We start from the raw sequence: 16,937 nt of genomic DNA on the forward strand, positions 1-16,937 counted from the left end.
CTTTGCTCTTGTCTGTCCACTCCTTACCCATCACCCTGTCCCATGTCTTATCCACACATGGGATATTCTGAGGGAGGAGTGGGATTTAACAGAGGAAGGGGCAATAGGGCACCTTGTTTCTCTGTTGCCTTTGGCAACATATGACTGTTTCTATTTGCTTAGTTAAGTGGATTTATGAATTAGGTGATCCTGTCTAAACTAAAGTTACTTTCACAAATAGCTAAAATACGTTCACAAGTACACTTTCACAAATACTTTCACAAGTAGCTAAAAGATTACTGCAAGGAAATCAAGGATTGAAGATCATTCTTTTACTGAATAAAAGCACCTCCTTAGCTACATTATAAGTTTATAAACAAGAATAATCTAATTAGATCAGAATTTTGGCTTCCTAATAGTTAAAATTATCAAGACTAAAATGTGGATTTATGTCTATTTCATCAGTAATGCTCTAGATGTACCCTGGGCCTTGAGATAATTATCTAAAGATAGTATTCAGCCACTGCAATTAGCAAGATTTTTTTTAAATGTCTACTGCTAACTCTAACTGAAATTTTCTATTGTTGTGTATTTTAAAATACATGCATAATATGTATTGAGAACTTATGCATGATTGAATTAATATCTACTTAGGAGTGCCTGCTCAAAGAAATTTACTGAAAGTGGAATGTGATCAAAAGTAAAAAACGTCTGCTTCTAAATTGACATGGACCTGGGTTCAGATCATCCCAGGGGCCCCTCTTACTATTTGTGCAACCCAGGGCAAGTTTCTTAACCTCTCTAAGCATCAGTTTTCATATTTGTAAAATAAGGATGCTGGATTTAAAATACATTATGAAGATTAAACTAAAGAGCACCTCACTGAGCACGATCCCCACCTTGCAGCAGGCGTTCCTCTCACTGCTCAGCTGTGTGTTTATTCACTGATGCTGGGCCTCTGCACACGATGCTTATATCTGGCTGGAACATCCTCGCCACCCATTTCTTGACCCAACTCCTATTTGTCCTCTAAGATTCTGTTCTGAATCCCACTCTTCCAGGAAGCCTTCCACACTCCTCACTCCCCGTCCCCATCCCAAGCTGGGTGAGGTGCTCCTCCATAATAAACTTTAGGTCTCTGTTTACGTCTCTGTCTTCCCCTTAAGACTGCAAATTCCTTGAGTCCTGAGGAGAGACTAGAACCCATTTATCCATGTATCTTCTTCATTATCAATGTCTGGTATGAAGCAGGTCAAAAGAAAAATGCCTATCAGCTGAATGAACAGATGACTCAATGTCTACCCAGTTTCTCTTTCTTAGCAAATGTGACCCTACCACATCCTGAAGACCTCAAGTTAACCTTTAGCATAGGGTGCTGACTCATCTGTCCCTCAGAGAGCACTGGCATGAGCTAAACACATTAAGTTTACCATCTCAGAGGCTTACACAAAAGCACCAATGTCTATATAGTCTCTCTTAAAAAACCACCATTCCTTTTTTTCAAATGCACCATTATATCTAAGTAAGCAAAGTGGTCTTAAATTTAAAAAAAAACTCACCTCATGCCCAAATTTAAAATCTTCCTAGGGTAAAGTAGGTGGCTGACGAGAGCTTAACTACACATGCCAGGCATTATGCGTTCCAAAAGTTCTTTGTGCCAAGTATTACTCTGAGAAACTATCCAATCCGCCAAAGAGAAGATTTGTGGCAGAAAATAAATACATACATAGTGTGTATACTGGAGGTACCAAAGTTTTAAAGTGAAAGCCCTTAGGGTTTGTGGGAATTTAACATCTTTTTGATTAAAAATATCAATATTTTCATTTTAACTTGAAGGCTAGGGAAACAGTATGCTATTTTGTTAATTATTTTTTTTCCACAAGGGAATTTATTATTAAGGACAGGGAACTTTTATACATCTGGCAATAATATAATTAACCCCTTCAACAACAAGGAGCCTACTGCAGTACTTATTATACACCAGAATTCAAATTTTAAATCAATATTTTAATAAATAAACATATTTGAATTAAAATGCCAAAATTTATTTAAAATATTTAAATAGGTGTCTCTCAAACGCTCACCTATTAATCTCTGGGGAAAGCCATTAAAAACTGTCTATTTGCTATTTTGGCAACTCCTCTTAATTTAGAGACTGGTCATGAATTTCAGATCACTTTTAAACACATGCCCAAGTCATCACAGGCAGGCCCCAAGACAGGAACCCCTGATTTCTGGGTGTCTGCGGATGAAAAGACTATCTAGTTAGGAAAGTCCTTACTGCCACAATAGGAGGGACTGATACCTGTCATGGTCCCCGCAGCAGGGGTTGAGTCCTTCGATCCCTCCATGGGCTGAGTGGCTAAGGGCTGGGGAAATGGCGTCACAGTACTCTGGTTCCCACTGGGAGTTAGAACCTGCTTTTCTAAGAAAACAATGCGGTAGCTCAGTGCTTTTCAGGTGAAGAGGATATCCAGCTGGAGGGTTTTTTTTCAAACTGTAAACACCATCTGTCACCTCCCCAAGATTCTGAAAAGTTCCCAGCTATGAACTGTTACATTAGGGTCACCAAAAAGGAAGACAGGGTACTGAAGCTGGGATCAGTCGTAGACTACTCCACAGAGTATAACTAAAGAACAAATGCTTACAACAGGATTTCCTATTGTTGTATTGGTCATTACAAAACGTATACACAAGCTTTAGCATCGGAAACCAAAATAGCAGAACATGGTCACTTGTCCAGGAGACAGCCATCATGGCTAAAATTAATTCTATGGAAAAATAGGTTCCAGGCTCCAAATAAGTGTTTATTACAAAAGTCTGTTCTTGAGGTTCGATCTGGTAATAGATTAGGGCCTGTATAAAGCATGAAAGAATAAGGGTTACCTTGTTTGTTGATTTAAAGGAGACATAAAACCAAGATAAACAGAAACAATAAATTAGATTATATGACAAGGATATACTTACAAAAAGAAAAATCTTGAGTAAAGTTGAAATAGCACTGCTCTAGGGGGAATGATACTTCAAAAATGTAAAATAAAAATCAAGGTGAGAGCTTTTGAGGGAAATGAAAGAAAACTTTGCCCCTTTTTTTCTCATGGTAGTTGTTGTGATTCAGCACATTCAACATCATTCTAGAAAGGCTGAGGATTTTCACTCAGTGAGTTGCCCTAGAAGCCAGGTGGCTGAGGTCAGAAGAGCGTGCCATGATGACTCCAGAATGGAGAGAAGGGAGATGAGCTGGGAAGAGACATACTGGGTAGGGGGAAACATTCTGGAGTTCCGTAGGACTCTGTCCCAGATCCAAAACTCACCTCTGGCTCCCCCTGTACTCTCTCCCTGCAGTGATCACGGAAGTGGTCCTGGCACACAGGAATCTCAATATTTATTTATACCTTCCTTTCCCTCCTGCTCCCTCTCCGGTTCCCTCTCAGGGCCCCCACTCACCCCCTCAGGTCTTGTTTGGCTGTCACTTCCATAAGGAGACCCTCTCTAGTCCTCCAGATTAAGTTAGGTTTCCCTGTTATTTGTTCCCACAGTATCCTGGGCTTTGAAATGCTCATCCTATTTGTAAGCACTGGTTTAGGGTATGCCCTCTGGCACACCCTATACACCCTATACACTGCAAGCTTCATGAAAGCCAATTGGCGTCTCCACCCCCAGCACTAGCTCAATGCCTGACCCACAGAGGTCCTGATGATCACTGAGTGCATTGTTGGATAAATGAAGAACATAGAATGAGATAAAATAGGACACAGAGCTATTTCAAAGTGACCTTCAGCACAGGCAGAAAATGGATACAACAGTACAAAGCACATGTGGTAGGCTCCTGACTATTAAATCCTAGGTTAGGAATTTCCAGAGTAAAGGAAAAAAGGAAAGAACAAAGGAATTGCAGCTCCTAGAGAACACAGGTTTAAAAATACATTTACACTTGATACTAATTTAATTTGCTTTTGGTCTTATTATTAAGAATGCATTCAGAATTTTACGTAAGCTTAAAGAATGGCATAGTTCAGAAAGAACTATGTTTTAAAAAATTTTAAATACTACCTAAGTTCATAACTCCTATTATTTTGCAGGGTAGAGGAAAGTGATGATCATAGCGGTACCAAAATCCTCATGTATCCCTACTGTATAAGAAATAATAAAATTAATGGATTACATTGAAAAAATTCTATAAGAAATATGCAAATACCCATGGAAGTAAGAGACTCCCTTCCAGTTGGCAAGCTGCTGCTAATTTGAGTCCCTAAGCGTAGTTATCCAGCTCTATCCCCTAGTGCATTATTTATAATGTCCAGTTACCTTCTACTCTAAAGCTGCAAAACTTTCCTTCCCAAAGAAATACTTTTAACAATTTATAAGAATAAAATGACCAGCAGTAGAATGTTTTAATGAAAATACATTTCCAACGTGATAGTCTATGTATGCCCTACAATCGTGTTGTGGAAGAGCTGTGCCCAACGCCAATTATCATGTGTAGTAATAAGACATTTAATGCCCTGGCAAGTATGGGGTGTATAAACTTCTAAATGGGACTCTCACATTTCAGATCTCTTTTTGTTCCCTTTGCCAAGCAGAAATAAAGCTTTTCTCTTAATCCTAATGGATCTGACAAGCATCAATTTTCATGTTAGCTTACTGTCTGATATTCTTTGAAGTGGAACTCCCTTGAGTTATGAGTAGAGAAATCACCTTTCCGGTGAGAGAGCTTTCATGATATTCAGAGCAGTGAAAGGCTCCTTAAAGCAGAACTGCAGTGTGCAAGAGTACACAGGAGCAAGCGAGAACCACAGCTTTCTCACTGACACACACAGCATCCTGCGCTTTTCAGAGTGTGGGAAGGCTTCTCAGAGTGTTTGGTTATATACACCTGACTTTCCCATGAAATATTTAAGAGCAAGGGCCACACACGATCACATAACATAAAAGGAATAAGAAGTGCGGCAGATAGGGAAATGCAATTGTACCTACCTATGGCTCTGTTTTGTTCCAGACAGTTCTCATACATGCTGCTGCACTTGGAGTTTCCAGGCTGTGTGAACAACAAATTGTGAAACATTGACAAACATAATATAAGTTCATAAACTTGCAAAAGACACATAAAGCTCCCAGAAGAATTTAGTAGAAAACACCACTTTCTGACACAGGAAGTGAGATAAAGTGAGAAAAAGAAACTGATATTTTGAATGGGAAGTATAGCCTCCTTTCCCAGTGAATTGTTTTGGAGCTGCAGAGGTGGGTCTGATTAGGGTGTGGGGGGTCATAACTGGAAGGTCTATACCCTGAGGGTTATTGCTTCTGCTTGGGAGGTCACATTCCAGGACTCAATCCAAGCTCAGCCAGAAAGTGTGATTTCCAGGACACTTGTATAAACACTGGCCATTTAGCAAACTTCTATCTAACTGTGAGTTGCCAAATCGGAGCCCTACTCTACTGAGGTGTATGCCAGACTCACTTTTCATCCTCGAAAAATCTCATGCTATCAAAGGCTTTGATTATCCATATACACGTCTCTCTTCAGTAACAGTATGGGGTCCACTGACACCTTTGAGAAGGGCAACATCTATGCTTTAGAAAGATTAATCCATCAGTACCATGCAGGAGGGTTTAAGGGAATGAAACCAGAGACAGAGCAAATCTGGACCAGAACTTAGAAAGATGCAATAGGAAAGATATAGGCTGAGTAGATTCAAGATATTTTCATGGTAGGATCCTAGGTCTTGAAGACTGTGTTGATATATGGCCTAAAGTGTGAGAAAACAAAAAACTGTAGATTAGTGAAAGAATAGGAATGCCATTAATAAACTTGAGCACATCAGGAGAGGAATCTGGCTTGGAGTCAAGGTAAAATGCTAAGTTTAATCACAGCTGGAAAGGCCAGGTATGGCTGAAGACAAAGAAGCTGGTCGAGTGTGTACACAGGTGGCATGTCAGAGGAAAAACCAGGGCCAAGGGCAGAGCATTGGAAAGGGAGTCCATGGCAGTAAAGCAGATGCTTGGTGTCACAGGGGTGGGCATGCAAGAAAACAAGATCAAAAAAAGGGAAGATGCAACTTCCTTTGAAATGCATCAAAAATAAGAAGCACTGATGGATGATAGCTACATAGGATGACAGGGCAAATGGAGTAAAGTTATAATTATAGAATCTAGGTGGTGAGTATTCATGTGTAATTCTTTCAACTTTTTTCTATGTTTGAATATATTCGTAATAAAATTTTAGAAAAAGAAAGAAAAGCAGCAACTAAAGATGCAGAATGAATGACACGTGGAAATGTTTTAGAAGCTAACAGAAGAGGTCTAAAAAAAAACAGAGAAAGCCAACAGGTATCACACGCTATAGACAGATTCAATATACTGAAGGAAATAGATTTAGCAATTAAACTGACAACCAAACAACCAGAAAACCACTGGTGAGCACTGTAAAAGAAATTTCTATCAAGCTGTCAAGCAGAGTTCAGAGTTTGGAAGTGTAGTGTGGATGCGAATGCAGAAATACAGTGTTTTCTACAAGTCTGTGGATGAAAGGAAGATGACAGCGAGGTGGGCCATTATTAGATGGGTTGGGGGAGTCCAAGTTTATCTGCAGACAGAGAGAAAGAACTGGTATACAGAGAAAAAAATAAAGATGGAAATACAGACTGATGGACAGAACAAGGGCACAGTGTTGGTGGGAGGGAATAGGGTCGGGAGCTCGGGGGAAGGATTAGCTGTGGAGACAGTAGCTAAGGAAGAGAACCAAGGAGGGCACAGAAACACCTGGGAGACAGGGAAGGATGAAGTTGAGGATTACACGTTGGACTGTCCTAGTCTTTCCAGAGAAGTAAGATGTGAGGTCACCTGCTGAGGATGAGGTTGGGGGATTAGTAGTAAAAGTTACTTAGCCCAGGCTCCGACAATGATTCATTCTCTGGCTCTGTATTGAGGAAGATGATATCTTCTGTAAACTAGCATTTGGAAATCCTCAAATTAAGCTCAATGATAGGACAGGACTGCATTGTTAGCTACAATAGCAATGAACTATTACTTACCAAATAGCACAGCTTTTCACACCGTATGGGGCAGTAAGCCATTTGGTCTGTGGCTTGAACTTTGATCCGCACATCTGAAACACCACCTGCAGGCGGCTGCTTCCCTGGGATTTCATTATAATACTCATGATCTTCTCTCTCCTCAGCATGGCCATCCACAGGCACCTCCTCGCTGTAAGGGAAAAAAGGATCCCCAAGAGGCTGGGTGGGAATTCATATGCTGTAGGGGATGCAGAGAGATCAGAATCATACAAATCACCCTGAAAAACTTTTTGTGCTTTAAGAGTATAGCTGTGCTTAAGTGATGTCAAACATCTGGATAGAAGCAACCAGATGGCTGAATTGTTTAGCTTTCTGTAGACAATCAAAGTGGGGTGAGCCAACAAAAAGTGCCATGCGTGATGCTTTCACATCTACTCTCAGTAATAAAATATGTACATATACATATATATATATATATACTAACTTCCTGAATATAAGTTGTTTTTTGTCAATCGAATAAAAATACAAAGTTTTCCTTGAATTCTTCAGCCCACTTTCACTGCAGCATTTTTGCTCAAAGAAAATTTAGATACTGAGCAGAGGGCCTGGCTCAGTTTGCTATAAACCAAGACGAGAAAAAAAAAAAAAAATACAAGAGCTATGGCCAGCTATCTTGTCTGCACAAATCTGGAGTATATGTGATTCATAAAGAAATATTAGAACCATATGTGGCAAGCGGGTAGATTCATGTAAGCATGCACTGTTTTTAAGAAACAGGGCAAAAAAAAACCAAAAAACAAAAAACAGATTTTTCTTCCAAACTGGATTTAGTCAAAGTTTCTTATGAGAAAAAAATAAATCAAGTCCATTTGGACTGAGTTGACTCCACTGACAACCCACAGCTTTGTTGGGTTCTTTACATGTCAATGAAAAAACAGCACTAAAATGCAAGAGCCACCCTAGAAAAAAATTCAACATCAAGGCCTGCTGATAGCCCCTCTTTGCCGTACTAAACAACCTCTGAGAAGAGATCTCCAAGTCTGCTGTTTGTTGATACACAAAATGATAAATTAGGGGGGGGTTCCAGAAATGCATTTACAAGTGTCCAAGAATTTTATTTCTTGGGTATGAATTCTGCAAGCCAAGGACCTCACTGCATTCCACACGTGGTGGAGTCTGAGAGGCCTGAAAGGGTTCAGCTTTCACTGTGGACTTTCTGTGCTGCAGACAGGACAACCAGAGCCCTGGGTCACGTCGTGCTCTACCCCTTGGTCTGGCTGGAGCTGAGCTATCTGCACTACACACCAGCAAACAGGAGTTCCTGCTACACACATTTCTTAGGATTTTGTTCTTTATTAATTCTTTTAACTGATATGCAAGGGATCTGGGGTTGAAACAAACCTGAGAAATTTCTTCTTGCTCATTTTATGACACTACCTAATTAACTGAGAGCTCTGCACAACATCAGAGAATCAGGATCAACCCCTTCTCACTTTTAGCGTTTCCTCTAATTCTATTACAAAGCAAGAGGAAATATCTAGACAAATAAGAAAGGAAGAAGAGTAAAAATGTCACTACTAGTTTGTATGGAAACTATATCTATTGGTAAATAAGAAATTACTAATTTCATTAGTCCATTTTAAATGCCATATTAATTTTAAAATCCATTTTAAATGCCATATTAATTTTAAAACAAAACAAAGTATGGTAAGTCAAATAATCATAGAATTCCTGGCTGACCTTTCACAAGAAGTATTCAAAGAAGGATTTTTCAAATACTGTTTAAACCGGAGTTCAAAAGCCTGTCCTATGGTACTTATGACGTCTTGGGCCATTCCATTGCGGCATTCCAGTATGTGGCAGGCTGCAAGAGGACATACCAAAAAATTACAATAAATTTTCAGTAAGAGAAGATTTTATAAAGTTGAAATACTTCCAGAACATGAACTGGTAAATAAAAGGAAGTAGGTTTCCAAGTTTTCTGCAGCTCTGAAATCGCATACTTAATATTTTATATGTGTCAAAGAGAAGAAACATTCGCATTTTACAATGAAATACTTCAAAACACTTATAAATTCCAGTCTTAAGGCAGGTATTTGGGGCTCACACTTTAATAAAGGCAGACTGATCTTGACTAATAATGTGATTCATGTTCCGTGCTAGCTCTAGAATTCAATACAAAAGATGATTTTAGGGCAACAACTTGACAAGACGACGTGTGCCGCCTTGTCTTTGCATGGTACTCTACGGATAACTGAAAACGAAATAACTTTCTAAATGCACCCCTCACAAATGGGGGGTGAGCTGCTGATGAAGACAGGGGCGTTAGACTACCCTTTCCTCTAGCCATCCCTTTGCCCTGTCATTGCTACTCGAAATCAGTGATGGTGTGGTAATCCCTGTCTTTGAAATCCTACTAAAGAACTATTTCCAATAAGCACCAAATCAAGATTTCATGAAGACTGATATTATCAAAGGATATTAAAATTTTTATAGATACTTTCTCTAAAAAGCTGTTACTAGAAAGGGCTAGCTATCACTAGCAAATTAAAGAATTAAATTGTGGAGGGGGCAGCTGACAGAACATCACAGGTGAATTAGCAAATCTCCTACTGCTAAGTAAAAACCAGAGCTTGTGTTCAGGGGACCATAAATTAATCTCATCATCACATGGAATGTCGGTTGCCTTGATGAGAGTATGGTATTGTGCTCAGAGCCTTAATATATGACTGAACTGAATCTGAAGTTTCATAAGGATGGCTTAAAATCATAAAGATGACTTAAGATACGGTAATAAGTTTCATGAGAAGATTTTCAAAAATACATTGGTCTGTATAGCCTGAAGAATTGAGGAATGAGGGAAAAGCTTGATAATTGTTCAATATATACAAGAATGTTGTAAAAACTGTCTGCTATTTTCTGATAACAGGAAAGGCTTAAGTAGGTACCTAGGGAATCAGATTAAATAAAAAGGAAGCTGTGAAACAGGACTGTGGGAACAATATGGAACATTTTACTAAAAGGGATACATACCTGAGGAAAGGAGGATACCTATTGTGATGAAGGCAGGTTTTTAGGCTCTGAGTAGTCTTGAGAAAGATTTTATATTTATTTAAAGTAAAATAAAATTCAATCAAGCCCTGGTGCCTCAGATGGTAAAGAATCGGCCTGTAATGCAGGAGACCCAAGTTCAATCCCTGGATCAGGAAGATCCCCTGGAGAAGGTAATGGCAACCCACTCCAGTATTCTTGCCTGGAGAATCCCATGGACGGAGGAACCTAGTAGGCTACAGTCCATGGGGTCGCAAAGAGTCAGACACAACTGAGCAACTAACACTTTCACAAAATTCATTCACGCCTACCTGGATTTGCAGAGCCTATAACAGTAGCTTATGGTAGAACCTACAATGGTTTCCTAGCTTTATGCTGATAATCATCCCAAGGAATATCAGACAATTCTCATTTCAGAATTAGCTGGACATTTACTTAAGGAATTTATGTCTCTGAACTTTTGGAAGGGAGGTGTGTGTGTATGTGTAGGCAGGGGATGGTATTACTAAATCAAATGATGCTAAGATATCAAATCTCCAAAAGGGTTTGTCTTGTAAGGTTGCCCCTTTCAAGAAGCAACCTGGATCTTGAAATAGACTTAGGAGCTAATTACAGTTTTGAAAACCCGATTAACAATGTCTATAAATTAATAGTCTTCTTACCAAAGGAAAATGTTTGGTCTATTTTCAGATTGCCATTGTATACTGCCCCCTTTCTTTCTCTACACTAGTGTCACACAGTGACTATGCACTGAGGTGTTTTAAAAGTATGTGTTAAATGAATTAATGCTGATTTCTCTGAATCACACCCATAACTCTGCTGTGAGAAATCATCTTCAGTTCTACTGAAGTGAGACTGGCAGTGAGCCCCTATCACGGGGAAGGTTTCATGACCACTGAGTGGTACAAATGATCGCTTGGGTCATTTGTGGAAATGGTCTCCTCCTTCCTGGTTAGGTTTCACATCCTTAAACCTATAAAGTGCCCTTGGACATGGGTCCTTTGGTTGAACCCCAAAATAGTTGTGTTACACTATGGTAAAAAAAGGTAACTCACTTGAATTATTTTTTTCATCTCATAAATTCCTGGTCCAATTAAAAATGAAGTCAAGGCCAGAAATAAAACCAATATTGTAAAGCAATCATCAACAATTAAAAACAAATATTTTTAAAAATCAAAATGGAAAAAATTTATTTAATTTTCTCTTAGGATAAACAAGATTCTTGAGATAAAGATGGAAAAGATAGTGGGAGAGGTGGGAAATTCAACCATAAATAAATAGATAAATAAGAAAAACCAAAGTTTATCTCCCATGAGAGGGATGAGAAAACAATAATGGCTGAAAGAACTCTGTGATAAGATGCAGGTCCCAGCTCAATGGCCAATATTACCACAGTCTATGTGAAAAAGGTATGCTACACCCAGGCCCTCACCTGCCAAGACAGGGCATTGCATGATCTCTGAAGTCCCTTCCTGCTTTATAGAAATCCTGTCCTCCCTTGATTATAGTACTTTAAACTCTCCAAGGAACAGGGCAAGGCACGTGGGCATACAGGAATGAATGAATGACCCAAATCCACCAACCGTCCTCTACCACTTCTCATGTACTACCAAAACATTTTATTTCTCTCAACTTTTCTGATTCTGATACTTGAGGCTTTGGTCCTTTTCCTGGGCTGATGTTTACCAACATGATTTTCTACTTTCCTTTGGATAACCGTGTTACTGTCATATTACTTTTTAAAGATTAAACAGAAAGAGAAGAAAAAACAGCGGTGCCTATCTCCAGGAAAGGAACAGCTGGACACGATGCCTGACCCTGTGCCAGTTTCCATTGCAGCCTCACCAGTTTCAGGAGCACACACATTTTGGCAGTGCTTTTGTTGCCACTTATATGCTGCTCTGTGAAAATGCTCTTTGTTCTTTTTTAGGTTGGTCATGACCTAGGCAGGAATGGGTTTTGAATCACATACAAACATACCCAATTCCCATTGCTAGACCCATCTCCAAAAACTCAGATAAGCACCAGCTTGGTCAAGAATTTCTCAATCTTTAGCTAATGAGAAGGAAGAAAAACAAGCATAGAGAAAATCCCAATTCTCCCCAAAACAATTTGACTTTGCAGTGATGTGGGGACGTCTGAGCTTTGACCTCCGTGTCTGAATTAGACACAGACTTGGATTCTTTTCATTGTGAAATGAAAAGAATGTTCTGTCTGTGAACAGATCTACAATTCTATTCTTGAGTATCAGGTACTCTATTATGTAGAATGTAAAAGAATCTTGGATTCATATTCGTCTTTTTCATTTGGTGTCCTAACTGGATAGTCATGGACAAGAGGCTGAGAACAATTCTTAGAGAATAACAGACCCTTCTTTAATGCTTTATGCTTAAGTAGACCAGTTTTGCTTTTGTTGTTCATTTGCTTTTGGTTTTTATGGAAAAACTAGAAATTGGAAAAGGAAATGGCAACCCACTCCAGTGTTCTTGCCTGGAGAATCCAAGGGACGGGGGAGCCTGGTGGGCTGCTGTCTATGGGCTCACACAAAGTTGGACACGACTGAAGTGACTGTGCAGCAGCAGAAATTCAAAGGTGCAGCTTCTCAGATCATCCACCAGATGGTGCTATGGGGCTGAAGCATAGAGTCTACCAGCCCTTAGGAAGAAATCAGTCTGAAGCAACTAGCCAGCTTTCAGACCACAGTTTATCAATGTCACCAGGACAGGCGCACATATATTTTAGAGCCATAAACATAAACATACATAACTGGGTTAATTTAAATTGGTTTTACCGGGTTCTTCTTGTGTTTTTGTTTTGTTTTTTGCTTTCTTTATACAGAGTCAGGACCACGACATGCCTGTATCCAGGTAGTCCAGGTAAACCAGGACCTCTTCACAGACTAGATTCAGAGAAAATATTCAAACTGTCCTGCACTGCACACATTTAACGTAAGAAGTGAAGCAATTCTTCATTTACAGCAATTACAGGGGTAAGCTGTATTGGTCACTTGGTAAACTCAAAACACTCTTACTTAATAACATTAATTGCTGCATGGTAGAACAGCCTATAGATTCATTTAAATAATTGGCTACCAGACTCTGTGCCCCTGTGGACTGCAGCCCGCCAGACCCCTCTCTCCGTGGGATTCTACAGGCAAGAATACTGGAGGGTTACTATGCCCTCTTCCAGGGGATTGTCTGGACCCAGAGACTGAACTCACATCTCCTGCGTCTCCTGCACTGCAGGCAGGTTCTTTACTGCTGAGCCACCAGCGATCTTTATTGCTTAATCTTTGTACACGTCTCATTTCCTTAGAAGTGAAATTGCCGATTCAAAACTGTTTACACAGGTTTCACTGATGGTTCAGTAGTAAAGAATCTGCCTTCCAATGCAGGAGACACCGGTTCGATCCCTGATCCGGAAAGATCCCACAAGCTGCGGAGCAACTAAGCCTGTGCACCACAACTACTGAGCCTGTGCTCTAGAGCCAGGGAGCCACAACCCCTGAGTGCACATGCTGCAAATACTGAAGTCCGAGCACGCCAGAGCCCATGCTCTGCAACAAGAGATGCCTCCACAAGGAGCAGCCCGCACACCCCAACGAAGAGCAGCCCCAGTTCGAGGCAACTCGAGCAAAGCCTACATGCAGCAACAAAGACCTAGAACAGCCAGAAATAAAGTTATTTTTTAAAAGTGTTTACACTTTTTAAAGTTCTGATGCAAATTTTCAGTATGCTTTCTGAAACATTTGGATCTACACTCCTACCAGAAGTGTTCGGGAGATACTACAACTCCAAATCACACTTTACCTTTTTATAAAAGACAAATATGATATCTATTTATAATTTGTGTTTCTTTGCTTGCTAGTAAGTTTTCTGTTTTTCTTTTATGTTTCTTGGTGCCTGGTAATCTTTTGTGTGTGCTCCAGACCTGAAGTTGGTCCAGGTGCTTACTGGCTGGGTGAGTTTAGTAAAACTACCTTTTCAATCCCAGAGCTTGCTTCTTTAAAAAAGTAGCAACATTAATATCTACTTCATAGGACTGTTGTGAGGATGAAAAGAGACCATGCAGAAAGTATTCCTGACAATGCCTAGCATGTGGTGAGCACAAAATATACAATAACTTTTTTGTTGTTCTTCTTTCTCTATTGGATTGTTTTTCCTGTTTGTAAAAATGCCTGTTCTTTTTACTGGCAAGCCACTTCAAATCACTCAGGACAATAATAATAATAATGGCTATCGTTTATTGCATACTTATAATGAGCCAGGTACTGAGATATGTGCATTGAATACAATATCTCATTAAGTCCTCGAGATGACCTGATTTCTATTTCTTTATCAATGCTCCTATCTAAATAGCTCCCAAGAACTATTACTTCACAATTTTGTCCAGACTGTCCCTTCTCTTGCCCATGTAGTTTAGAGCATCATCAGCCCTGCCCAGGACCAGTGAGATGTCCTCCAAACTGAACTCCACAATTCCAGACCACTTTCCTGCCCTCAATATCACCTTTACAGAGGCAAAGGCCAGAAAAGTTTTCATTTTATAATTTTGGTAGAATGGTAGAAACTAGAATAGTTCTTTATAAAGCTCAAAATCTTCATCAGCCCCCAGTAACCTTTTGGCTGGCATTCTAAGCCTTGACAGTGTTTCTTTCAGCCACGTCTCCTCTACTTCTACTCTTGGCTTTCTTTGCAACCCACCTTTACCCACCACCCAAACCCACAGCCCTAAGCTCTCGCTCCACTTGTGCCTCTATTCACTTTCTGCACAAAGCCTACCTGAGCACCTGGCAGGCTCCAGAAACTGTTCCCATGCTGCCCTCTTCTCCTGCACATTGAATAGGCTCTGTTTCTCTCCCCCATGATGATGAGCCCATGGTGGCCAGACATTATTTTTCTTCTACAACAATTACCTCAGCCTCTTGTGTCTTAATATGTAATTAATAATTAGTTGTGGACTCAAGAGCTGTGGCAGTACCTCTGTGCAGAAATTAAAGTCCAGAGGCACAGGTGAGGGGAAAGGATTTAACACTTGAGGGGTGTGCAAACAGTGGGTATGCTGTAAACAGAATGGCTTCTCGCAGAGAAGGTACACAAGAGAAGGGGCCAGGGGACAAGAAAAGGAACAGAATGTGATGAGGAGACACTAACTTTTTTGCCTAAGAAAATCACATTATGTTTCTAAGTCATCTAGCTGTCAGACAGACCTGTTTCCCTAAGAAGACAGAAAGATGAGAAGACAGGAAAGGAAATAGTGCTTTCTCGGTATTATCTGTTACTCCTCTCAACAATGTTAGCAAGTAGATGTTATTACTACCTAGGGGGGTGGGATGAGGGGAGGGGAGGAAGGTTCAAGAGGGAGGTAATGTAAAGCTATTTTCCCCCAATTAAAAATAATTTTTTCACATAAAAAAAAGAAAGAAACTGAAGTTTAGGATGGACAGAGGAACCTAGTGAGCTAAATCCATGGGGTCACAAAGAGTCGGACACAACTTAGTAACTAAACAACAACTTCAGGGAGGCTCAGGCTTGATTAAAAGAGGTTGCTCTTCGGGTACCCTTTGTTATGTTCCATTCCTACCTCCCTTCCTTCACTAGCTCCTGTCTCTCCCATCTACTCTTTGAGCAATACCCATTCTTGATTATGTAGTTTAGAGTCTATTTTAAAGGAGTACTGCACAGTATTTAAAACCCGTTCTTCCGATTGCATCGAGCCACGCTCTCTTGGGCCACATTTCCTGAACATCTACGCTGTCCTGGGTACTGTGCCAGCAGGTGGTCCTCACAATTTCATTTCTGACAATCATGATAGTTTCCAAATGGACCTGCACCCTCTCTGAATCCATCCACTGTACCCTGCTGCCAAATGAACCTTCCTAAATCTCTGCTTTGTAAACTGCTTTCTCCACCCATCTGCTCATAAGATTGTCTCTACTTATTAGCTCTCTCCTATCTGCCCTCTAGATGTCCTTTTTTGACTTTTCCCCCCTTCATACACAATCTACATCCTATTAAGTGTGTTTATTCACCTGCTCCCCAGTATTTGTTGTTGTTGTTTAGTTGCTAAGTCGTGTCCAGCTCTTTTGTGACTCCATGGACTGTAGCCTGCAACCTCTGTCCATGGGATTTCCCAGGCAAGTATACTGAAGTATTGGGAGTAGACTGCCATTTCCTTCTCCAAGGCATCTTCCCAGGGATTGAACCTACATTTCTTGCTTTGGCAGGTAGATTCTTTACCACTGAGCCACCAGGGAAGCCCTGCTCCCCAGTATGCCACGTGCATTTTTGCCTCGTGTTTTTATAGCTCTTTGAATTTCCCAATTCCACTCCATACATACTTAATGAATGTTTGGGGGCAAACTCCACCCTGAGGTGATAAAGGGTACTGCTCAACTAATAGGCTCTAGTTAAGGAGCTCAACATTCAGAAAACGAAGATCATGGCATCTGGTCCCATCACCTCATGGGAAATGGATGGGGAAACAATGGAAACAGTGTCAGACTTTATTTTTTGGGACTCCAAAATCACTGCAGATGGTGATTTCAGCCATGAAATTAAAAGACCCTTACTCCTTGGAAGGAAAGTTATGACCAACCTACATAGCATAGTCAAAAGCAGAGACATTACTTGGCCAACAAAGGTCCATCTAGTCAAGGCTATGGTTTTTCCAGTGGTCATGTATGGATGTGAGAGTTGGACTGTGAAGAAAGCTGAGCACCGAAGAATTGACGCTTTTGAACTGTGGTGTTGGAGAAGACTCTTGAGAGTCCCTTGGACTGCAAGGAGATCCAACCAGTCCATCCTAAAGGAGATCAGTCCTGGGTGTTCTTTGGAAGGAATGATGCTAAAGCTGAAACTCCAATACTTTGGCCACCTCATGCAAAGAGTT

At 40.3% G+C, this 16,937-nt stretch overlaps 1 protein-coding gene across 1 annotated transcript in view; it reads right to left on the reverse strand.

Moving 5' to 3' along the window:
• The window catches only part of SHC4 (SHC adaptor protein 4), a 133,839-nt gene that overhangs the window by 19,667 nt on the left and 97,235 nt on the right, over window positions 1-16,937 (reverse strand). Inside the window, exons 7-9 of the mRNA XM_040226474.1 lie at window positions 8,736-8,859; window positions 7,014-7,185; window positions 4,957-5,017 (exon numbers count right to left, since the gene is read on the reverse strand). Of these exons, the coding sequence (XP_040082408.1) occupies window positions 4,957-5,017; window positions 7,014-7,185; window positions 8,736-8,859 (357 nt within the window). The remainder of the gene's footprint in view (window positions 1-4,956; window positions 5,018-7,013; window positions 7,186-8,735; window positions 8,860-16,937) is intronic.

This window comes from Oryx dammah, unplaced genomic scaffold (assembly GCF_014754425.2).
Source record: "Oryx dammah isolate SB20612 unplaced genomic scaffold, SCBI_Odam_1.1 HiC_scaffold_26, whole genome shotgun sequence".
NCBI classification, from domain to species: domain Eukaryota; kingdom Metazoa; phylum Chordata; class Mammalia; order Artiodactyla; family Bovidae; genus Oryx; species Oryx dammah.